The sequence below is a fragment of the Chelonia mydas genome, chromosome 3 (assembly GCF_015237465.2).
Source record: "Chelonia mydas isolate rCheMyd1 chromosome 3, rCheMyd1.pri.v2, whole genome shotgun sequence".
Classification (NCBI taxonomy): Eukaryota; Metazoa; Chordata; order Testudines; family Cheloniidae; genus Chelonia; species Chelonia mydas.
In genome coordinates, this window is record NC_057851.1 from 80,288,755 (window position 1) to 80,314,151 (window position 25,397).

At 41.3% G+C, this 25,397-nt stretch overlaps 1 protein-coding gene across 5 annotated transcripts in view; it reads left to right on the top strand.

Annotated features, from left to right (window-relative positions):
- FOXO3 (forkhead box O3) overlaps window positions 1-25,397 on the top strand; it is a 146,004-nt gene that overhangs the window by 103,148 nt on the left and 17,459 nt on the right. For all 5 annotated transcript variants that reach the window (XR_006289540.1, XR_006289539.1, XR_006289541.1 and 2 more), the window contains exon 2: window positions 18,354-19,795. Coding sequence is in view for 1 of the 5 variants with exons in the window: in XM_037894590.2 (XP_037750518.1) it covers window positions 18,354-19,760 (1,407 nt within the window). In the remaining 4 variants the exon portion in view is untranslated. The remainder of the gene's footprint in view (window positions 1-18,353; window positions 19,796-25,397) is intronic.

Genomic DNA, 25,397 nt, shown 5'->3' on the forward strand with positions numbered 1-25,397 from the left:
TAGACTTTCCTTACCTGTTCATTTTGCCTTGACTCTGGGGTTTCCTGGTTGGTGGTGCTTCATGCAGAACAGACACCATGGGAACATCCTGCTTGCCATATTAAAAGAGTGATTCACTGAAAGTATAGTAAGTGTCACCTTCCGTGCTCTCTATGGTGTTGTAGTTGGTCTAGTAAAAGATATTACCACACCCACCTTCCATCCTGGCAGTCATGAGGCATATTTTATCTCCTGTAGTTTAAAAAAAAATCTAGTGAAACCAGTAGGTTTGATTAAAGCAAAAACAGTTTCTGAGATGAATCAATAACGAGGAGTCCTTGTGGCACCTTAGAGACTAACAAATTTATTTGGGCATAAGCTTTCACGGGCTAGAACCCACTTCATCAGATGCATGGAGTGGAAAATACAGTAGCAGGTATATATATATATACATAGTACATGAAAAGATGGGAGTTACCAAGTGGGGGGTCAGTCTAAAAAGACAATGCAATTACCAGTTAAGTACCAAGGGAGGAAAAATCACTTTTGTAGTGGTAATGAAGGTGGCCCATTTCAAACAGTTGACAAGAAGGTGTGAGTAACAGTAGGGGGAAATTAGTATGGTAAAATCAGTTTTTGTAATGAGCCATCCACTCCCAGTTTTTATTCAGGCCTAATTTGATGGTGTCCAGTTTGCAGATTAATTCATCTGCAGCAGGGGTCCGCAACCTTTCAGAAGTGGTGTGCCAGTAATACACTTTAATGTTTTTAGAAGGTCTCTTTCTGTAAGTCTATAATATATAACTAAACTATTGTTTATGTAAAGTAAATAAGATTTTTAAAATGTTTAAGAAGCTTCATTTAAAATTAAATTAAAATGCAGAGCCCCCCAGACCGGTGGCCAGGACCCCGGGCAGTGTGAGTGCCACTGAAAATCAGCTCGCATGCCGCCTTTGGCACACGTGCCATAGGTTTCCTACCCCTGGTCTGCAGTTTCACATTGGAGTCTGTTTTTTGAAGTTTTTTGTTGAAGAACAAAAAGTTCTTTTTTAGTTCGCTTTTAAGTCTGTAATTGAGTGACCAGGGAGGTTGAAGTGTTCTCCTACTGCAGGGGTCGGCAACCTGCGGCACACGAGGTGGCACACGAGCCGATTTTTACTGGCACACTGCTGCCAGCCGGGTGAACAGCCCCGCTCAGCCTGCTGCCTGCCTGGGTGAACGGAACCCCAGGCTGGCAGAGGGCTGAGCGGGGCCGGCGGCCGGGATCCTGGCTGGCAGGAGCCAGCAGACGGAACCCCAGACCAGCGGCGGGCTGAGCGGCTCAGCCCGCTGCCAGTCTGGGGTTCTGTCCACCAGCCCCGCTCAGCCCACTGACGGTCTGGAGTTCTGGCCACCGGCCCCTTGCCAGCCAGGGTCCCGGCCATCTGTCCCTCTCAGCCCACTGCCGGCCTGGGATACCAGCCGCTGGCCCCACTCACCTCACTGCTGGTCTGGAGTTCCAGCCACCTGGCCCCCTGCCAGCCAGTGTCCGGGCCTCCGGCCCAGCTCAGCCCTCCTGCCGGCTTCGGGTACTGGCAGCCAGCCCAGGGCTCTGCTCCTGGCCTGGGCCCAGCGCTCTGCAGCCCTTATCAAAAATTACACGAAAATTAGCTTAAAAACTTGAAAACTTAAATACTTTGTATATTACAGTAATCGTTAAAAAATGTATAATGTTAATAAATACATAGGTTTGATGAAACAAAGTAGTTGTACTTATGTGCCTGTGCTTAATTTGTGTTTTCGATGATTTACCTTCTAAACAAATCTCGCATGTCTTGCATCCCCAGAAAGGGCATCTCGCACCCCCAGGGTGTGTGTGCACCCCAGGTTAAGAAACACTGCACTAAACTGATAAGATCTGCATTTTAATGTAATTTTAAATGAAGCTTCTTAAACATTTTAAAAACCTTGTTTACTTTACATACAACAATAGTTTAGTTATATAATATAGATTTATAGAGAGAGACCTTCGAAAAATGTTAAAATGTATTACTGGCATGCATAACCTTAAATTAGAGTGAATAAATGAAGACTCGGCACACCACTTCTGAAAGGTTGTCGACCCCTGTCCTACTGGTTTTTGAATGTTGTAATTCCTGATGTCAGATTTGTGTCCATTTATTCTTCCGCCTAGAGACTGTCCAGCTTGGCCAGTGTACATGGCAAAGGGGCATTGCTGGCACATGATGGCATATATCACATTGGTAGATGTGCAGGTGAACAAGCCCCTGATGGTGTGGCTGATGGGGTTAGGTCCTATGATGGTGTCCCTTGAATAGATATGCGGACAGAGTTGGCACCGGGGTTTGTTGCAGGGTTTGATTCCTGAGTTAGTGTTTTTGTTGTGTGGTGTGTAGTTGCTAGTGAGTATTTGCTTCAGGTTGTAAGCGAAGACTGGCCTGTCTCCCAATGTCTGTGAGAGTAAGAGATCATCCTTCAGGATAGGTTGTAGATCCGTGATGATTCGCTGGAGAGGTTGGGGGCTGTAGGTGGTGGCTAGTTGCATTCTGTTACTGTCTTTGTTGGGCCTGTCTTGTAGTAAGTGACTTCTGGGTACCCTTCTGGCTCTGTCAATCTGTTTCTTAACTTCACCAGATGGGTATTGTAGTTTTAAGAACACTTGGATTGTGTGATGTGGTCTGGATGAAAGCTGGAGGCATGTAGGTAAGTATAGCGGTCAGTAGGTTTGTGGTATAGGGTGGTGTTTATGTGACCATCTCTTATTAGCACTGTAGTGTCTAGGAAGTGGATCTCTTGTGTGGACTGGTCCAGGCTGAGGTTGATGGTGGGGTGGAAATTGTTGAAATCCTGGTGGAATTCCTCAATGGCCTTGTTCCCATGGGTCCAGATGACGAAGATGTCATCAGTATGGGTCTGGTAATATCTTTTATTGAACCAACTTCGGTTGCTGAGAGAGACAAGCTTTCGAGCTACACAGAGATCTTCTTCATGTCTAGAAAACATTGAGTGTCACAGCTAAACACAAGGTGGAACAGATAGTTTAGCATAAGTAGTCAATACACATTTCAAGGGACCATTCAAGGTAAAGTGGCCCCTTTAGTCAGTCATAGGGAGGAGAGGAAGGGAATGAAAAGGGGGGCAGCTGGGGGTTTGTTAGTGAGTTATGGATTGTTGTAATAAGCCATAAATCCAGTTTCTCTGTTTAGTCCATGATATTTAGTGTCTAGCAAAGCTGTGCATTTAAGCTTCCAGGCTCGTCTTTTGAAAGTGTTGTGCAGGTTTCCTTTGACGACTGGATAGGTCAGGTATAGAGACTAGATAATAAAAATCATGGACTGAATAGACACACTGGATTTATGGCTTATTACAACAATCCATAACCCACTAACAACTTCCTCCCAGCTGCTTCCCCCTACTTCCTTTCCTTCCAGTGACTGGAGGGGCGTTAATGGGCCACCTAACCTGGAATGGTCCCTTGAAATGTGTGTTAACCACTTACGCTAAACAATCTGTTCCACCTTATATTTAGCTATGACACATAGTTTTACCAACCTAACTTCTTTCCCTCCTCCCCCGTATAGATAGCAATGTGTCGATGGGAGAGCTTCTCCCGCCAACAGAGCTACCATCTCTCATGGAGTTGGATTAACTACGTTGACAGGACAAGCTCTCCTGTCCGTATACTAGCATCTTCACTAGTGTGCTACGGTTGCACCGCTGTAGTGCTGTACGTGAAGACAAGCCCTAAGCTTCCCAGACCTGAAGAAGAGCTCTGTGTAAGCTCGAAAGCTTGTGTCTCCCATCAACAGAAGTTGGTCCTATAAAAGATATTACCTCACCCACCTTGTCTCTCTCCTATCCTGAGACCAACGCAACCACTGTATACACCAAAGTGATAGTCAGTCATACAGCGACCATGGCCCCATCTACCCTATGATTTTTAAAAAGGGTTCTACATACACAGGTTAAATACTGTTATGCCCGAGAGTGTGGAGAGTGCATAACTGCATTTAAACTATTAAATGGGACGGGATAGTGTTGTTCCTGAGACTGAAAGCTCTCTCCAGATCTCGTACTCTTTTCTCATGCAATACTGAGGGAAGTTGGAATAAAGAGTACTAAATAGGGGTGTGTATCTACTGTCTCAAAAAAATTCAGAAATGGTTTAAAGACATGTATTGCCCCACCTGCACCATTTGGCATACCATGCATTTAACATGTGTTTGCTGAAACCAATTATAAACCCATTTTAAAATGTATTTTCCAAATACTGTGCTTAAAACTTGTTTCCTAAAATGGGGAAAATCTTTACTGTAGACAGGGCTTGGGTGTTCTCTGACATACTGGAGTGGAATAATTACAGCTCAAGATGAAAACTAGTTGATTCCTATTTTTAAAAACATTTTAATATTTTATAGCTAGCATTACAGCTTGAAGATGGTGCAGGCTACATACTTGTTGGTATCCTATAGTCACCTTCAGCTTTTTTTTTTAAAGGGGAGATGCCCATTTTTCAAACTGTTTAATTCACTCATCCATCACTTCCATACCAACTTCTCAAGCTCATTCAACTGTTTGGCCTCCTGTAAATAATTCTGGTTACAATTCTGCATTTCTCACACAGGAATAAATTCCTGTGGGAGCCATCAGGAGTTTTTGCTTGAGTAGAAACCACAGAATCAGGCCCATTGTGAAAAGAAAAATTTAAAATCACATTTCAAATGCTTCCTTAAGTTGTTTTGCATCATGGTCTTGGGGTTGTCATACAGACTGTTACTATTGCCTTGCCCATGGCCAGCTGAAATTAATCATATTTTAAAATAAAAAAAAAATATTTAAAAGTAGATCATCTTTTCTGGTTCAATAATAAACTAATTATGTGTTTTAAATAGCTCAGAATAGAGTTCCTGATTCAGTTTAGTCTTCCTAATAGAAAGTCCGAGGACAATGCAGGAGGTAGTAAAGCCTCTTGCTTGAAGAACTGTTACTCCATGCCAGCTTTTGAAGGGCCTGTACAGGCCTGCTGAAACTTGGTCAGTTTAGAACGTGTTGATCTAGTTCTCTAATCAGTCACATGTTAGCTATATACTGTCACCAGATTTGAAAGTTAATATGTGCAGCTGAGTGCTTCTGATTAATACTGTCCACATATTTAACAATCTATTGCTGACCTGCTATTTCAGAGTTAACTCTTTGCTGAACTAAACTCAGCACATTATTACTCTTTTGTAAATCAGGCATTCCCTTTTAAAGGTTGCATTGTTAATATGATATATTAACCAACATAGATGCCATGAAAAAGTCAAAATTTTGCCAGTCACTAGAATAGATGTCTCCAGTTGGGTATAGGGAAAAGAAGTGGTAATCTCAGATGTTCTTGGCACATGTTAATACTTTAATGACCGCTTTTTTGCCATTACCCCTAATGGTAATATCACTTACTATTTTAATCTTTCGTTACCTTATCTAGTGGTTAAAATATATACATTATTGCATAAAACTAGGGTCTGATCCTGCAAGTCAGCAGGTCTGTTTGCATGAGAGAGGTACTGGGATTTTGGGATGCTTATAAATACAAATGGAGCTGATTAGTTTTATTCTTTACCTCCTACAGTATGGTTAATCATGTTATAGAATAGCTAGTTTAGTCACGTTTCTTAGACTTGGTACATTTCAATAAAATGTGTGTATTTATAAAGGGTGGTATAGCATTGACTCACCCTAGTGATCGTTCGTGTAAAACTAATATTTCTAGCAGTGGATTATTATAGGCCGTAGCAGCACTTACTCACATTTATTTAGAACAGTATGAAAGGACACCTACATGTTCATCTAAGGAGTCAATGTATAGTAAAGGCCATATGTTGAGAAAGAAAGAAAATAGCTATTTAATACTTCAGTTCCCACAAAAATGTGTGAGGTATTTGCTATGGTGGTGTTCTTTCTTTTTTAATCAGTTAGAGGGAATACGCTCTTGTAGTTTAAAAATCTGCAAGCCAAGAATTTGCCTTAGAATAAAACTGGAATATTTACATGATGCACAGCCCAAAGATAATTCAAGTCTATTGGAATTCTTTCATTAACTTCAGTGGGCATTGGATCGAGCCCATGGTGAACAGGGTAACTATTTTTGAGTATTACTGTATTGAATAACATTGTGATTAGTGATGTGTGTGCCTGCTCTTTTCCTGGGACTTTCTTGAATTGAGAGGGAGAATTGTACTTTCCTATTGTGGTGCTATATAAACATAATGTGATATAATCTCAGAAGTTATCATGGGGAAAACATTTTAAGTAATAACTATTTTTAAAAGAACAATAAGACATACATGCTAATGACACTGATCATAAGTAGGGATTCAGAGTTTCTGTACAATAGTTCATCATATCAACATCTTTGAGGATCTCCATGGTTACTACAGAAATTAATGCTTTGTTTTGAAAAGAAATTGTTTCAGTCCTTTTCGTTGTGAAGAAAACGTTTTGTGTGAGACCAGTGCAGAGCCGCCTCATTGAGTCAGCAGACAGACAAACTGAGAGCTCCGTGAGCAGTGAGTTCCTCCTATTCATCTCAGTGAGTTAAATCTGAACACTAATGATGACTGCTTTTATATCTACATTAACTCTTTCACTGTTGATCATTTTAGTAAAAAAATCAAGCTTTTCTGGAACTGAGGGTAGATTTAGGATTGTTAGCAAATCTCGAGTATAGTAACATCTCTCTTCCAGCACACACATGCACACTCGGATTCTTGGACATAAACATTAAAAATGAATCAATGACTAAAATCAGGAAACAAGAACATACATGTAATATATAAAGGAACATTATGTAGGGATTCTGATAATTGGAGGTTCAGATAAGAGGGTTTCGGATTAATGGGCGTATACTTACTGTACAACCCTCTTATAAAAAAAGATTGGTGAATAATAGTTTACTAATGAAAAATAGTGAAGGATGTTAACTCAGGTAGGGGTTTTAAGCTGTAATAGCACCAAATTGTCAGGGTCCACCCAGTTCAACCAAGTGCAGAAAACTGCAGAAACCTAAATTCTGCAGCAGGGCCCCTCCCCTCGCCTCCAACCAACCATGGCCTAATGAAAATTCTGCAGCTGCCTGAAATGCATAGAGAATACATGCATCAGATACAGAAGACTTTGATTAATTACAGGATATAATGCATAACAGTTGATGCTATAATAGACAGTAAAATACGTTAGTAAATATTTTTCCATATATTTCTCACTATTCCATAATTTCCAGTTTGCTGAAGAAGAATTCAGTGCGGGTGTGCACACCCTCAGGTAGGGGGATTGGCCACAAAGTTCAGGCCCACTGTGCTTTAGAACACGTTGCTCTATCCTGCTTCTCCTCCACCTCTTGTCTGCTAAGAGGGGATTGGCAACTCCATCCCCCCCCATCCTGCTGATGGTGAGGGAACCTCCCTCTTCTCCCCCCACTCCAAGTATTGCACAGAGGTGGATGTTTTGGTGGCTTCTTCAACCACTGAACGACGCTGGGTCTTGATCCTGACAGCAGAGTGCTTCGGTAGTCAGTGTTCTGTGTGCTCTGCTTTAGCCCAGTCTGTTATATTGTATAAAAGACAATATGGGGTGTATCTCACAGTATGGGCTATATATAACAATTTACCCAGAGCTGTGGGACTCTGAGCACCTACATGTTGCAGCACCTGGTGTACAAACTGTTATTTCCAAACACTTGTTTGTTTTCCAAAATACCAAAAGATTAATAAAAAAATAAATTGATAAAAACATTGTACTAATCAGTAGGAATCCACCCAAAAGACTGCCTACAGTGTCTGCAGAATGGATGGTGTTCTCTTCAGCCTTGTTGTTTCTAACCACGTTTACAAAAAGTGCATCTGCAGATATGAAAAAACAACATATATTGCATCCAGTAATTTCAAGTGACATTTGAAACAGCAAAGATACCAGACCACCCCTCCAAATCAAGCTTTTTATTATGGCAAATCAAACTCCGCCTTCATTGCAGTGACCCTGGTAATCTGAACTGGCCTGGTTTACTTCTCAGGGTATGTCTACACTGCAATTAGACACCAGCAGCTGGCCAGTGCCAGCTGACTGGGGCTTGTGGGCCTCTGGCTAAGGGGCTGTTTAATTGCAGTACAGACCTTTAGGCTTGGACTGGAGCATGAGCTCTGGGGCCCCGGAGGGGGAGTGTCCCAGAGCTTGGGTTCCAGCCGGAGCAAAAAGTTCTACACAACAATTAATATAGTCAGCTGGCATGGGCCTGCCGTGGGTTTTTTAGTTGCACTGTGGACATACCCTTACTTCACTAGTTTTATCTCAGTGTAAAATCATTTCCTTCAATGGAGATACTCCATATTTACATGGCTGTGAGTTCAGTATCAGGCCCAATTTATTTTCATTTATTAAACTATTTTTACAGGGCAGCTCAGTTTAGCAGTTGTCAGCAAACTTTCTACAAGATACAGCTATTTGTTGCTTAACCAGACCTGTTGGAGGGCAGCATACCGGCCAAATTCAGACCTGCTGCAACTCTGTTGAAAATAATAGTCACACCAGAAATGAGTTTGCCCATAATTTTTAAGATTCTGTTTAACAGAATGGCTGGCTGTAGGTGTTTTCATTTCTAATCCTTTTTCTTCTCTATAGTACCTCCTAATAAATATAAAAAACTGGATTCCCTCAGTTTCTTTACCCTTGGATGTGATTTTTGAAGTTTGAAAAATATATTTTTTTAAATACAATGGGAACTGGAAATGTTTCACTTTTGAATTTTGTACAAGTTAAGACTTCAAATAGGAATTTTATTACGGGGCTGTGATATATACCAGAAAAGATTTTAATGTATCCAAATGTAGGGTCCGTCCTGCCAGGTGGGGAATCTATCTAGATCCTAGCTGACTGCACTCAGTGCTCATTGGCTTCAATGGCAATAGAGGGCACTTAGCATGTCAATAGGTACCCAGCACCTTGCAAGATCAAACCCTGATAGTAAATTTTTATTCTTAATTGAAAATAATGTTGTGATCTTGAAGTATTTGCATTCATGATCTAGTGTCTGGATGGGGGCGGATAATGGAGCTCTTGTTTACAAGACCCCTCTTCAACTCCTGATTAAATTAGTTTGGGGGGTGCACGCGCGCGCGTGTGTGTGTGGATTAGGGTGACCAGATGTCCCAATTTTATAGGGACAGTCCTGTTTTTTGGGTCTTTTTCTTATATAGGGTCCTATTACTCCCCACCCCGTCCCGATTTTTCATACTTGCTGTCTGGTCACCCTAGTGTGGATGCAGATACTTTATTTTTACACAGTATTCTATGTTAAAGTGTATGTGTGCAGTTTTCTAATATTGACAGGAATTGCTGGAGTGCTCAGCCAAAAGGAAAAAAAAACCTTCTGAGAGTGGCTTCCAAAGTCCAGTGTGTGCCGGAAGCACAGGTTTGGCTGTGTGGAATGGAATGTTCTCTGTGCTCCTCCAAGAACAAAACCAGCTGGGAAATAGGCTACTGAGACAATTTCTAAATCTGAAAAAATAAACGCCGCACAGCCGTTGCCGTCTCTCTTCACTTTTACTTCACTTTTCGGCACATTCATTATGTTGTGGTTTTTTAGGGTGAGAGGTTGTTTCTGCTTTTTTCTTTTCTTTTCTTAATCCTCTGACTTTTTGCTGTTTGGTCATCCTCTAAAATTACATTATCTACATTATTGAGATTTACTTCACTCCCTTCCCCCACTCAGTGGAAAAAAGTAAACTGAAACCAGCGTGCTTTACTAAAAGCAAAACAAATGGTAGTTATTTGAGTCCTCCTGCGGTCATTGGATGGCTGTCTGTAAAATAACTGGAAATTTTGCTGCTAACTGGAAGTGTGATGTGTTCAGCCAATTCCCAGACACTTTTACCCCGTTTTTTGTGTTGTTAGAGTAGTAGTTTTAAATGTCAGTGTTTTTAAAGAACAGGGCAGCAGCATGTTTTAATGATAATGTTATTGTGTAAAACATTTGATTAAATATATATTTAACTAACTAACTCATATAACTGTTTTGCTATGACTTCCCTATTGTACATACACTTTCAAACAGTGTGTAAGAAGTCTTTTTCAGCAGCTAAATGGGGAGGGAGTAAAACTCCTACACATGGGAGTTTCTTTCTACTTATGCTGATGTAAGGGAGCAAAAGCCAGCAGAAAGTGCATGTGTAGGGGAGCTAGTTTCCCCTTCTCTAAGCAAACTTTCCCATCACAATATGGCACAGTTGGGATCCTCACTTTCGGGTGGACTGAGGTCTGTAGGGTAGTCTCCTATCTGACCACAGCAGATTTCAGAGTGTAAATCTTCACTCCAATGAATGTTGCTTCAAGCAGTTCTAATTATTCCCTTGATGCCCTCTACCTTTTCGAAGAGCAGGAGAAAGGATGTGCGTGGGGGAGAGAGCTAACTGCAGCAAGGCTCTCTCCTGGCTCCTCTCTTAAAACTACACTCAGAAATACCTCTCTCTTGAGAAGAGAATAAGAAGGGAATTCCACAAAGCAAACTTTTCAGAGTTCCAGCTGACTTTTTTCTCTTCCTGCGATTTTTTTCTACAGAAAGGTCACCCCAGCTTGGGTCATCTGGGGCTAGCAGAAAGGAGCCCATGGCTCACTTTTACTTTATTTCTGCTCAGAACTTTAAGTGCAGTAACCATTGTTAACTGTGTATAAAGGGCCGCTGCTCTCACTTTGGTAACAGTACTGTTCTTTCACTGCATGTACTCAACATCTGTTGTGATTCACAGATTTCATCAGATATTGAGACTAGAAAATGAAACTATATCAAGAACATTTCAATTTGTGTGTGTTTGTAATATCTATATTTCATGCTGATACACAGTTTATGGAGAGAATATGGAATGCAAAATCTAGCGCTAATGCAGCGTTTCAGATTGAGAAATCGAGCACTGAAATGTGAAGAAATCTCCAATTCTGTATTTTTTTCCCTGCAACTTTAACTGCTTAGGTAAACATTAATAACAAACAGGAATATATTTTAAAAATAGGTTTATATTCAACAAGAAACACAGGAAATAAAAATTACATACGTGTAACATGGCTGAGTTAATGTTGTGGGAGAAAGCTTGATTTGAACTTTTACTTCTGAGTGCTTGGTTTCTCTGCGTCTGCAATGCATTAACACTAGTTATTGTGTTGCATGTCCCTGGTATTCTTAAAGGAAAACAGGGACAGAGAAGATAAAATGTTCTTGAGTTCTCTGGATCTTTTAAATTTCTTGAACCAGAGGAACATGGCAGTCCTGTGGAGCTATGTAGGAAAGGTCCTTCCAACACTAACAAGTTGGCTCTTCGCCGAGTAAAACAACACTGTCTAAAAGAGGTGGTTAAAGGCAAAAACACATCCTTTAAAAATTGAAAGTCAAATCCTAATGTGGAAAATAGAAAGGAGCATAAACTCTGACAAGGCAAGTGTAAAAGTGTAATTAGGCAGGGCAAAAAAGAACTTGAAGAAAAGTGAGCAAAAGACTCAAAAATTAAAAGCAAAAAATATTTTAAGTATATGAGAAGCAGGAAGCCTGCCAAACCAATCTGAATGGTTTGGGGCCACTGAATGATTGACATGCTAAAGGAGCACTCAAGGAAGAGAAGGCCATTGCAGAGAAGTTAAATTAATTCTTCGCATCAGTCTTCACTGCAGAGCATGAGGGAGATTCCTTCCCCTGAGCCATCCTTTTTAGGTGACCGATATGAGGAACTGTCCCAGATTGAGGTATCTGTAGAGAAGGTTTTGGAACAAATTGATAAATTAAACAGTAATAAGTCACCAGGGCCAAGTGGTACTCACCCAAGAGTTCTGAAGGAACTCAAATATGACATTGCAGAACTACTAATTGTTGTATGTATCCTATCTTTTAAATCAGCTTCTGTAACAGAGGAGTGGCGGATAGCTAATGCAATACCAATTTTTAAAAAATATTCCAGAGGTGATCCTGTAAGACTAATTTCAGTACCAGGTAAATTGAAACTATAGTAAAGAAGAGAATTATCAGACAGATAGATGAACACAATTTGTTGGGGAAGGGTCGACACAGCTTTTATAAAGGGAAATCATGCCTCACCAGACGAGTAGAATTATTTGAGGGACATGTAACTTAGTCTCAGCATTCACCAGCTGTACCTCATCATGCTAATCTTCAGGCTTTTTTGTTTTTTTAACAGGGGCTTTTAAGAGTTAAGTTACACAAGTCTCTTTTTATTTTTAAGTGAGTGGATTCCTTGTTGCGTTGTTGATAATTTTCAGCCCTTTTTTAAAAAAATAAATAAATAAAGGGGGGGGAGGGGCTTTGAAGATTTAAGTTACACAACTCTCTTTTTATTTTTAAAGTGAGTGGATTCCTTGTTGCGTTGTTGAGAATGATAAATTGATACCACATGTTGCTTCCAGACAAAAAAGTCTCTGTATTCCTGTGGAAGCACTTGCAGCTGGTGTCTGAGTTAATGGATGGGCTCCACAAGGTAAACACAGTTTGGAAGAGACTGAAACAGACACTGGCTAGGAGAGGCGGGGAAATTCTTGCATTTTTAAAGACTAGGGGTTCTGCCAGTTCTGCCTGATGAGGATAAAATGCTGAAATACTTTACAATTGCAAGGCCTTTGTGGCAAGGAGCAGTAAGGTGTCTATATCAAATCTGGTATATAATATTTTGGAAATGATAAAATGCCCTGTATGTAATCCTGCCTTTTTGTAATCCTGTCAAAAAAGGGTCAGAGAAATAAGTTATCAGGACATAATAGGTACACTCATTTTCTAGAGCAAAACATAGCTGATTTTTTGAAGGAAGACTAATTTAAGGAAGTTTTATGCAGTGGATAAAAGTTTGCTCATTAAAATTTGAAAATATAGCTCTGGGTTTTATAAAAGTAGTACCTCCATCAGTGCTGTTGATCTGAGCACTGGTCTGCTGATTCATTATGAAGGGACCATTGTATGCTAATGAGCCTTGTCCTAGCATACAGCATTCTGTCCTTTTCACATACAAAACAATATGAAAAAATTAAAGGTTGAGATATATAACAGACACAAGAAAGCACACAGCAAAGGAGCCAAGGGAGAGAGTTTGACACTCCAGCCCCATTTTCATAGCTCCACTAGATAAGTTTCAGGCCCCAAGCATTTCCTCCTACCCATGTGGCCCACCTCCACCAGACTTCTCCTTCCAGACATGGTCTATAAAAGGTCTCCCCTCCCCCCCTCAGAAATCCCAGCAGAGTTCTTTAGCCACTTGCAGCAGCAAGAGCCACAGTTCAGACACAGCAGCCTTCTGACTTCATGTGGACTCTCTTCTCCCTGGACTTTTCATCTTGACAGTGGCATCTCCAGTTGCTTCTAACATCTTGCTGACTCTCTGACATGCATGCCCGCTTGCTGCTAGGCTCACTCCCCCCTGCTCATCATGCATCTCATCAGGAACACCACAACTTGTCCCAGCTCAAATTCTGCTCAGTACCCATCTCAGCCTTTCCCACCCACTAAAATCCATAATCACTAACACCAGTGTTCAAATAATTGAGTTGCCTGTAACTTTGAGAAGTGTGCAGCCAAACAAAGGCTCAGCTTTTTCTTATTTTCTTACCACCATCTTACTTTCTCCTCATGGCATCTTTCCTATTGTTCTTCACTTTTGTGTTGAATCTTTATTATTTTTATTATTTACTATTTGTAGCGCAGAAATGCCTAGATCCCCATTGAGGGATTGGGGCCCTGTTGTGCTAGGCACCTATACATACACAAAGTACTCTATACATTTGATTTTAGACTGTAAGGACCACAGATATTCTATCTGTTAATAAAATATATAGCACACTTTGCGCACCACAGACAATAAAGGGAGCAATGCACCGTATTTTTTCTATTCTGTTCTTATCCAAATCCTTATATTGCGCCCATCACTGAGGTATCTGAGCCCCTTTCACTGATTCATTAAACAACATGACTAGCATCTGTCTCATGCATATGTCCTCCAGTACAGTGCCACGAGAGTGCCATTATAGTATCTTTAAAGCGTCTCATTGGGCATGGAAGGATTTGTTATATTTCCATCTTAATGGCTTAATCCTGCTCCCATTCGCAAAGGCAAAACTCCAATTGATTTGAATGGGAGCTGGATTGAATCCTCACTTGGCATTTTCCTGTGGGAGGTCCCTTTGTGGTTTGTCACAGGGATGATATATTTCTAATGCAGATTTTTGTGAGTGAATATTTCTTTCAGAATCTTTTACATTTTTTTATGACAGTGATATAAGTCCACGTGACACTTCAGAAATCCTGTAAAAGAGAGGGTCACTCCCACTTTACAAGATGATGGACAGATCCTATCGCCTTTGCTCATGAGACTAATCAGTCGCATTGACTTTAGTGGGAATGCTAACAAGAGAAACACTAGCAGGATCAGGCCAGAATTCAGACTGACTTGGATAGATGTGATACATGGGACCATAGTTCCAGCACAAGAAGTTATCAAGACATTGTGAAGAGAGTAATGTGGGAAGGCTACACAAAATAATTGTGTTTTAAGGAAGTATTTGAAAGGGGAATGGGAGGGCCCTTCGTGTATGGAAGCAGAGAGGCATGCGTGGAGCAGGGTGGGGGTGCGGTGGGACACAAAAGTAAATAGGCAGCAATTATGCTACAGAAAACAATCTTCTTACAGAAACCAGTAAAGGAAAACCAGAGCTGGTATGTAAATGGCACTTTGTGTAACTTAAATGAAAACAAACCGCTTGGATTTTTCCTAACCACCCATTTTCAGTGGAAAAATTATTTTTTTATTTTTTTATTTGTGTAATACCAACACTGTGCCTCAAAGAGATGATGATCCATATAAAAATACAAACTACATCTCCCTTCCCCCCCACACACACATTTAGGACCTGATCCTGTAAACTGCTAAGCTCTCTCTACTCTATGAAGTCAATGCAAGTTGAGGCCACTCAGCATTTTGCATGTCAGGGATTTATGGGATAGGGTTAGAGCTGGCAAGCATCAGTGGGTTGTTTTGCATTGAAAATGGGTGGCGATTGACATTTCAGGCAGTATGTTTGCATGTCTTAAGTTACATAAAGTACTATTTACATACCAACTCTTGTTTTTCTGTACTGGTTTCCGTAAGAAGATCGTTTTCTTTAGCATACTCACTGGCCAGTTTACTTGTGTGTCCAGTCTTTGTTGTGCTCTTGTTATAGTGGTTTGAGTGACTTTTTCTTACTGTTGTGTGCAGTTAGGCCTAGGATTGCAAAGTGTCTGGTTTTCGGTCGGAAAGCCCAGTCAAAAAAGGACCCTTTCAGCTCTGGTCAACACCGCTGACCGGGCCATTAAAAGTCCGGTTGGTGGGGCTGGCAGGCTCCCTGCCTCACTCTGCACAGCTCCCAGAAGCGGCAATATGTTGCTCCGGCTCCTAAGTGGAGGGACGGCCAGGGGGCTCCACATGCTGCCCCCACTCCAGCTCCGCAGATCCCATTGGCTGGGAACTATGGTCAATGGGAGCTGCAGGGGTGGCGCCCGCAGTGGAGGCAGCACAGAGCCGCCTGGCCACCTCTACACGTAGGAGCCAAGGGATGTCGCCGCTTCCAGGGAGCCCGCCGAGGTAAGCACCACCCAGAGCCTGCTCCCTGCACCCCTGCCCCAGCCCTGAGCCCCTTCCACACCCAAACTCCCTCCCGGAGCCCGCACCTGCTCCCACACCTTTGCCCCAGCCCTGAGCCCCTTCTGCACCCAAACTCCCTCTGGGAGCCCATATGCCACACACACCCCCTCGCACCTCAACCCCTTGCCTCGGCCTGGAGCCCCCTCTCACATTCTGAACCCCTCAGCCCCTGCCTGGAGCTCCCTCCTGCACCCCATACCCCTCATCCCTGCCCCCAGCCCAGAGCCTGCACCCCAACCCCCTGCCCCAGCCCAGTGAAAATGTGCGAGTGAGTGAGGGTGGAGGAGAACAAGCGACAGAGAGAGTGGGGATGGAGTGAGCAGGTGGCAGGCCCTCGGAGAAGGGGAGGGGCAGGGGTGGGGCAAGAGTGTTCGGTTTTCTGTGAAAAGTTGGCAACCCTAGTTAGGCCTGATCCTACAACTGGATCCATATGGACAGACATAAATACTTCCTGCACAGAGCCCCATTGAAGCCAGCAAGGCTTGGGCATAAGAGTCCATCCACATGGACCCAGTTGCAGGATTGGAGCATCAGGTAGGAAATGTTAGTTAAATTTTAAAAACTCAAATGATTTATTTAAGAGCCCTGTTGGGGGAGAGTGGGAAAGTGGGTAGTGGCATCTGGTTAATATAATTTAAAACATATTTCTGCCGGACCCTAAATATAGTTAAAATCTCACTAATTCAATAATAAAAAAATTCCCTCCTGGCTAGACTGAGGAAGTTTTATGCTGAGAATGAACCCAGAATAATTTTTTTAAGGCATTATATAGTCCCTTGGAAATATAAGAGTGTATAACTGAGATGCTGATACAAACTTAACTTTAGTGTCATTATGGAGCCTTGTTTGCTATGCTGTGCAAATTGTTTAAAAATAACAACTCCTGTTTTGAACTGTAGTTTATTAATTTTTCTTTTTCATGAGTGGTAAACAAGAATGTTTCTGTGGCCCATGTGTGAGAAGAATTTGAGAGAAGTGGCGGGGGGGTGGGGGGGACAGTTCTGAAACTGACCAAAAATACAACATTAAAAAATTTATTTACCGTCAACAAAACAGAAAAAAAATAATCTGGGCTACATTTCTTCACACAGCCAATGTGTCTTCAGTTCACTTACATCAAACGACCCTTTATGTTAATAGTATGAATGCTAATGTGTTTATGAATAATTGTTTGGTTGTGTGTGTTCTTTGTCCAGTTGAAACTGGAATCCCTTCAGTGCATTGTAAATGGAAAACACTTATTCTGGCTTGTTTGATTACAATGAGAGCCTGTTGACTTTCTCTTTTTAAAACATGCTGGTGGAACACATGTATTTGTATCCTCCACATAGATACAGCTGATGTTTGCCAATATTTTAAAAACATCTATGACTTAAAACTTGTTCATATTTAATATACAGCATTAGTACAACTGGTTTGCCAAAATAATATGGCATCGCTCCAAAACTCTTTAACTTGAGCATAAAATCAAAAAACATACAAATTCTTATTAGCAGATTTCTTATGGTCTTTTTAGCTGTATTTTAAGCAGAGGCTCTAGAGTGAGATTTTGATCTCAGTTACACTTGTGTAAGTCTGGTGTCATTTTACTTGAGTTACTGGGAGCTAGTTTTCTGGGTCTCTCTCAGGATTTTGTACTGGGTTCAATCGCCATAGTGTGAAGTCACACCACTCTTTTGAGAATGCATAGGCAGAATACAGGACTATTTTTCATTTCTTGTGCCCAGTGTGTCTGGTGGCACCTGGCAAGATTTGGGATTCATTGGACCTTTTATGGGTATTTCTGTTACTAACAGCCTGCTGTGCTAATGATCTTATTGTGCATTCCAACTTTGGGACACTATGAGGATGCTGTGGGTGCAGGGAGCAACAGACTGGCTACCTTGTATATATAATTCAGATTCCAACAATGGAAAGAAAAAGTACATCCCACCTCCAGTGTGCAGTTCTATAGGAGGAGGCGGGAAAGCAGTTGTGATTTGCACTGGAGTATTGTTATAATACATGTACAAAATTGCATTTCAGTAAAGAATACAAAGGTACTTACAGAAGCTGCAATGAGAGTAGACAGCCTTTCAATCACCTTTATTGAAGTGTTTGCAGTTCTCATTTTGAGAGAGTTGGAACAATAGTAACTCATAATTTAATCTGTATGCAGGACATTTTATTCAGTCAAAAATAGAAGCGGTACAGATCCAGCGGGGCTTAGCAGTTGGTGATGCGGTTTGTTTGTTTGTTGCTGTTGAATGATTTGAAAGTCTGAGCAACCTACAGAGGGCTCAGTTGTCACGCTCAGCCCAGAAGAAGGGTGGGTTGTCAGGGTGTAAGTTGCAGCTCCCTCGTCCTGCAGTCCCCAGCCTGGGTGATGGTTACACCAGTGGAGGATGGGCCCAGCAGAGTGGAGCTCTGCCACATTCCTTCTCCCTGGAAGTGCTCTCTATGTCAAGGCTGAGGAGGGATAAGGAGCAGGCTCTGCTTTACGGCAGCATGACATTCTCCACAAGGAAAACTCCCTGCTCGCAATTTACAGCCAGTATCTGACCCCTGCCTGAGCAGCCCAGTGTTTTGATCGGATTTCAAAGTTTCGTTTAATTTTGCGCTTGCATGATTGAGATTAGACTAGCAGTGGAAATGGTACTTGCCCTGACTTTCTGTTGTATTCCTTTCCCACAGAACTCAATCCGGCATAATTTGTCACTTCACAGTCGATTCATCAGGGTACAGAATGAAGGAACTGGGAAAAGCTCTTGGTGGATGATTAATCCAGATGGTGGAAAAGGTGGGAAGCCTCCCCGGAGACGTGCTGTTTCAATGGACAATAGCAACAAGTACACAAAGAGCAGAGGCCGAGCAGCTAAGAAAAAGGCAGCCCTGCAAGCTGCACAAGAAGCTAGCGAGGACAGCCCATCTCAGCTTTCCAAGTGGCCGGGGAGCCCAACTTCCCGCAGCAGTGATGAGCTGGATGCTTGGACAGATTTCCGCTCTCGTACAAATTCAAATGCCAGTACAATAAGTGGCCGTTTGTCACCGATATTGGCGAGTACCGAACTCGATGACGTTCAGGATGATGATGCTCCACTTTCTCCAATGCTGTACAATAGTCCATCAAGCATGTCCCCATCGGTAAATAAACCATGTACTGTTGAGTTGCCGAGGTTGACTGATATGGCAGGCACAATGAACTTGAATGATGGACTGACAGATAACCTCATCATGGATGATCTTTTGGACAATATAACGCTCCCCTCTCCCCAACAGTCACCATCAGGGGGGCTCATGCAAAGAAGCTCCAGTTTTCCGTATGGTTCCAAAGGTTCCGGACTTGGTTCTCCATCAAGTAATTTCAACAGTGCTGTGTTTGGACCATCATCTCTGAATTCTCTTCGTCAGTCTCCCATGCAAACCATTCAAGAGAACAAGCAAGCTACCTTTTCTTCCATTTCTCATTATAACAACCAGACGCTGCAGGATCTGCTGGCATCTGACTCACTTAGTCACAGTGATGTCATGATGACGCAGTCTGATCCACTCATGTCTCAAGCCAGCACAGCTGTGTCTGCCCAGAATTCACGCAGGAGTATCATGCTTCGTAGTGATCCAATGATGTCATTTGCTGCTCAGTCCAACCAGGGAAGTTTGGTAAATCAGAACCTGCTCCACCACCAGCATCAATCTCAGAATTCTTCTCTTGGTGGCAGTCGTGCCTTGTCAAATTCCATCAGTAACATGGGCTTAAATGATACGAACAACTTGGGGTCGGCCAAACACCAGCAGCAATCACCTGTCAATCAGTCTATGCAAACACTTTCTGACTCGCTCTCAGGCTCTTCTTTGTATTCCACTAGTGTGAACCTTCCAGTCATGGGGCATGATAAATTCCCAAGTGATTTGGACCTGGATATTTTCAATGGAAGCTTGGAATGTGACATGGAGTCCATTATCCGCAGTGAACTCATGGATGCAGATGGGTTGGATTTTAACTTCGATTCCCTCATCTCAGCTCAGAACGTTGTCAGTCTGAATGTGGGGAGCTTCACTGGTGCTAAGCAGGCTTCGTCACAGAGTTGGGTGCCAGGCTGAAGGATCTTTGAGAAAAGGAGAAATGGGCAAAGCAGGTCAGTATTCTGTAGACATGGTAAAAATATTTGGTTTGTTGTTTTTTATTGGTGTTTACCCTGAGTAGTTAATAGTTTGTGTGCATTAATGATATATGATATAAGCAAACTTAGGAGGTGTTGAAGGAGGAGAGGAAAAGCTAAAGGTTGTAAAGATTTCAAGTTCAAAGTTCAGGGCTAACCCCCAGACCCCAATTAGGCAGTTTCTTCTCAGCTGCAACACTGTCACTGAGGGAGACAGTGTCAAAAGTCACCGGCTTTTTTAATTTAGTTTTTAGAAATGTTTATTACTAATTAAACCAAACTTTTTAGTTACAAAAAATAATGAAAAACCAATTAATAGTGGAAGATGTGTGTTTTAGGACTGTTTGGAACTCAGAAATGACTTATTTTTATATCACGCCAGACTGAACCTTCACCACAGTATACAGCCCAAGTAACCAAATAACTGGGGTGATATGCAGGGATGGTTGGTTGCAGAGGGCCCCGTGTTGTATGGAACAGCAGTACAGAATAGGATAAGAGAGATTGCACTCGTGGATCTACTCAGTGCATGAATCTGGTGCGGTAAAGTGCACAACGGATTGGGACTTAATCAGAGCTGTATTTTTGCTATACATATTTTTCACATTCTTTTCTCAAGAAAAAAAATGCAAAAATCATGGAATTATTAGGAACCTGGGCCCAGGGAACAGCCATTTTAAATGTGTAAAATGTGTAAGGGGTAATCACAGCCACAAGTCGCCACCTCTTTCCATTTTAGGGCTGTAATCCTGTAATCTGTCCTATGCATGACTGCTGGTAACTTCACTGAGAGTTTCACTCACATAACACCACCGGATTTGGGCTGTAATATATTCCTGGTTAGGCGTTAGCCTCTTCCCATCTTTTTGAATTGACTACAGTTTCATGGGGTTTCTCCATATTTCTTTTCCTTAATAGTGGAAATTGTCAAGCTTGCCGCTGATGTCAATGTGCTCCTCTTTGTTTCTGCAGATCATTTGGGTTTTCATCTGCATCCATACATCCATCTTCTTACACATACACATTCACTTTTTCATGTTATAGATTGCTCCTGAAGTGTCCTTTGTCTCCAGTGTTTGTTTATTAGTATAGGGGAATAGATTTCAAAATACAGGAGTACAAAAGGTTAGTTATAAATTAGAGTGTGGAAATTCCATTAACTTCAGACTAATATATAGAATACCCCAACTGCAAGGCTAATAGTTTGCGATATACTATAAACTTTTTTTTTTTGTCTTTCAAGTTTAAATTGCATAACGTGCTGACAAACAGCCCGCTGACCCTTGCTACTTGAGGTATTCTGAAGTTAATGGAGATTTCTTTCTCTAATTCACGGTTAGACGGTTAAGGAAAGGCTTTGAAGCTGGGGAACAGCAGTGGTGAGCGATGCTTCCAGCTGCATGTTTTGAGCATTGTAGAAGATACAGATTGATTTGTTGTCTGAAACAGAAAGGACTGTGCCATGTACAGAATTCCTTCATTTAGTCGTCAGAGGCCACTTCAGTAGATGTGATAGTTGGCTGCCCCCATCCTTTATCTTTTCTGGAAGAAAGGAGCTTCACTGATTTCTTTGCAGTACAAGCCAAACTCTTTCCACATGTCAGACTGCTGAAGTGCAAGGCCGGGAGATGGTCTTTGGAGAGAATGAGCTGAAGAATCTTAATCTCACCCTGCTGATCATTCTGTAGGATAGCACCTTGACAAGGCCGTGCATGCTATGTGGCTATTTACTGAAATTCAAAAGACTCAGACTCTCTTTCAGTTTTGTCTTTTAATAATTTTAAAAAAGAATGATTGCCATCCCTCAGACTCTAGAACCGTTGTCCTTGAACTATTAACAAAAACTTCCAAAACTCCATACTTGTTGAGAGAGCTGGTTTTTTTCTGTGTTTGTTTGTTTCTTTTCCTTCTCAGTGCATACATAGTGTATTGAGTTAGAAATCCCAAATCTTCATGTGATGCATAAAAACAAAGCAGGAATGTTATCACAGTAAAATGTACAAGGTCACTGTTTGCCAACAGGCCTCACAAAAATAAATGCCCTTGACAGTATTGGTTGACAAAATGTATCCAAGGAAATGCCTTGACACCATGTTTTAGTAGCATCGCTATGCCACTTACACGAAAAGGATATCTACATGGAGCCTTGGCTGGGCAACATTATAATAAGTGTTCTGCGGAGGAATATCTGCAAAGTTCTCTCAGCTGCCTCATAAAAGATTGCCCTTTGTCATTCATGGAAAGAATAGATGTCTTGATCTTTCCCAGGCTGAATACTCAGAATAAAGAAACTGGTACTTGTGTATGAAAGGCCTTTCTTTACAAAGGACAGACTTGTTAACTCTGGTGGAGTACTGACCACTTTTCTGTGGAAGGCTGTCACGGCCTCTGATTACTGGACCTGGTGCTATTGGTTCATTTGGTAGCAGGTGCAAGGGTAAATGTGGTTTTTCGTCTGAATTTACTGATTATGAATAGTTCCTGGTTTATTAAACAATCCCATTTGAGAATTTGCTTCCATATGAGTGTCTCTTATTTTGGTAAAAGTGTCGCACATAAAATATTATGCAGTAATTCTGCACTGCTTTTTCAATTATTTGTCTGCTTCACCATAGTTATAAGGAGCTTGAACTAAATGCTTCTCTAAGCAATTTTCTGATCTCAGTAAAGAATCTTTATAAGATTAAAGCTTAAGAAACTACTTTTCAGCAGAATGTTTCAGCCATTGCAAACATGAAATCTGCTCCACGAAAAAGGCTGAGTGGGATTTCAAAACCAAAATGTATCATTTTCAACAGGTTATCAACATACATAGAATACTAAGTACTAAATTTTCCATAAACCGGCAAAATCTCTTGGGAGTCAGTTTTTTGGAAAGAACAAATAGAGTTGTTTTGTTTGTGCTTAGAATTTATTTTCTTCGTGGGATTTTTTTTTTATTTTTTAATCCAAAGACTTTCTTTATAGGGCCAATGCAAATGTGCAAAGAATCCAATGTTATGAATTTAGTTTATGTAGAAATTTCTGACATAGAACACTCCCCACTTTTGTTACACTGGCTACGTGCCTCTGATGGTAACCAGGACCAGCATTTCAGAGGGACCTGATTGGCGCATGATATAATGGTTGTTCGTTTTAGTCTAGAAGAAGGAAAGGGAGAGAATCAGTAAACTTTCTCCTACTTCATTCACTTGTCTGCGATTTCCTCCTGTTCAGACAGTTGAGGCCTGTGTTCCTTTTTAGCTTCCTTTCTTTTGTCCCCCTCCCAAAGGTACTGAATGTGCCCCCCAACACCTTCAATAATCAGGACAATTTTTCAGTCACTATTTCCCTAACCTCTCTTTAGAGTACTTCTGATTGTTAATGTCTCTTCTTAACACCTGGGTGTCCCACAACAGCTCTTCTTTGTTTTGTGGTTATTCTCACCCACTGAACACTCAGGAAGCAGCACTGACCAAAACATACCTAGAAAGATAGAATAGTTTGGAACTTTATATCAGAATGTCATGGGCTGGTGATCAGCATCTTCTGAAGAGAGATTTTAAATTTCTATTTCATCGGATTCCTCTAGGTTCCATAATATAGTTGCAGGGGGATTGAGTTGACTTGTTTAAAAATTGAAAGCAAAAATACCTCAAAAATTGGCTAGAGACGTTCATTTTTCCTTCATGCATCATTTAAAATGGTGCATTCCTAGGTCAGAGAGTCCTGGCAAGGTCAGCTAACTATAGTTGTAGATTACCCAAATTACAAAGGGTAACCCATAGTGTTACATCACTGAAAACAATAATTACCTCTACAATATAGCAAATGAGATGAATTTTTGGGCTGGTTGTTGATTTGTTATACCTGTATTCACCAGTTAAACCTCTCTGGGTGAAATTCACCCCTGTGCTCACACAAGGCTCCGTGGATCACTGAAGGCCCACTGAAACTCATGTTTAAAGCTTAAGCAGTGCATAAAGCCTCTACACTTGGATAAATTCCACCCTTTGAATTGGAGAGGTTTGCCTAGAGAATGTTCCACAAAGATGTTTTTGTCTTTGTAGAAAATAAGTTTGCTGCTGCTGCAGTTGAAATTAAGAAAGCAGAGGTTGAGCACCTATTGTCCAAGGAGTCTGACAGTCCCAGGGCCATACGTGTTCCCTTTTCTGAAGTAAACACCATCATGGGGATCACCATGCTGGTCAGAAAGAAGGCACCCTCAAATAAGCTTGTATCTTAAGTGTAGGGTCAGCAGGCAGTAGTTACCTAGGTTTATATAGATGGAGATAGGATAGAGATTGCTTTCAAAATCTAAAGGATTTTAAAGCCACCAGAGGATTAAGGGATTTCAGAGAGGCCCTTGGATGGCAGGTAGGACTCAGAGAAGTGGCACAAGGACCCCCACAGAATGCTGAAGGAACTTGATGGATATTTGTACATCTCTTGCCCCTATTGGGACTGGGCCCTGCCTAGTTTGTGGCCAGACTAGAAGGCAATTTTATGGGATTGAAAAAATGCTATCTACTTTACAGTTCACTTACATTCTGATCTAAGTTATATTCAGGTCTGAGTTTGAATCAGCAATACCCTGATATTGATTACTATTATTATTATTATTATTTTATTTATCATTTTACAATGCCCAAACATGTGGTAGGCACCTCACAGCATTGACAGAAGACATGATCCCTGCCTTGAGGATCTTACAATTCAATAGGTGACATGATACAAGAAGTGGGGATTGCAACCAATAGGTAATATGGGGTGCTGTGTGGGTTATAGCAACAAGATTACACAATTACCAAGATTAGTCTTTCTCCCATGCTGATTCAGTCATCAGGTTGGGTTTTTTAATATTAGCTGATATGATAATAAATTGTTGGCTCACGTGGGCATTTCAGCAGAATCGAGTCTTCAGGAGGTATTTGAATGAGGAGAGTTTAGCAGCTTGGCAGACTGGAAGAAGGAATGTGTTCCAAGCATAGAGGCCAATATGGAAGACAGCACAGAAATACTTGTGGGACTATCTTTTTCACTAATTATTTGTGAAACCATCACCTTTATCCATTAGTACATGTAAGACCGATATATTTTCTAACTGTTGTATAAAGCCAAACCTTTTCATGAGCATAAAATGAATTCTCCATTTGTAAAAAGATAATGAGGACTAAAAGGAATCATTTAAGTCCTAAATCTTGTTATAACATATCTGTATTTTTGTATTTTTTCAGCTGTATAACAGATTCTGATTTCTACTGCACATCATCAACTAGGCATTTTGTAGATGTTTGCCAGTTTATCTATTAACATTTCTAAAGTGCTTATCACTATAGTATTACTGAGATATTTGATGACAGTATATGTTGCTCGGGTGAGATTAGAAACTGGCTCATTTTCTCTAAAATTGCAATTTAATTAGTAGGTGTGGATTTGACCTCTTTGGATATTAAATTTAATATTCATGTCTGCTTATCATGGCAGTGTTTTAGAAATAAACAATTAAATAAGATTCAATTCTTCTTCAAGTGATTGCTCATGTCCATTCAACTTAGGTGCGTGTGCTCGCCACAGGCACCGGTGCTGGAAGTTTTTC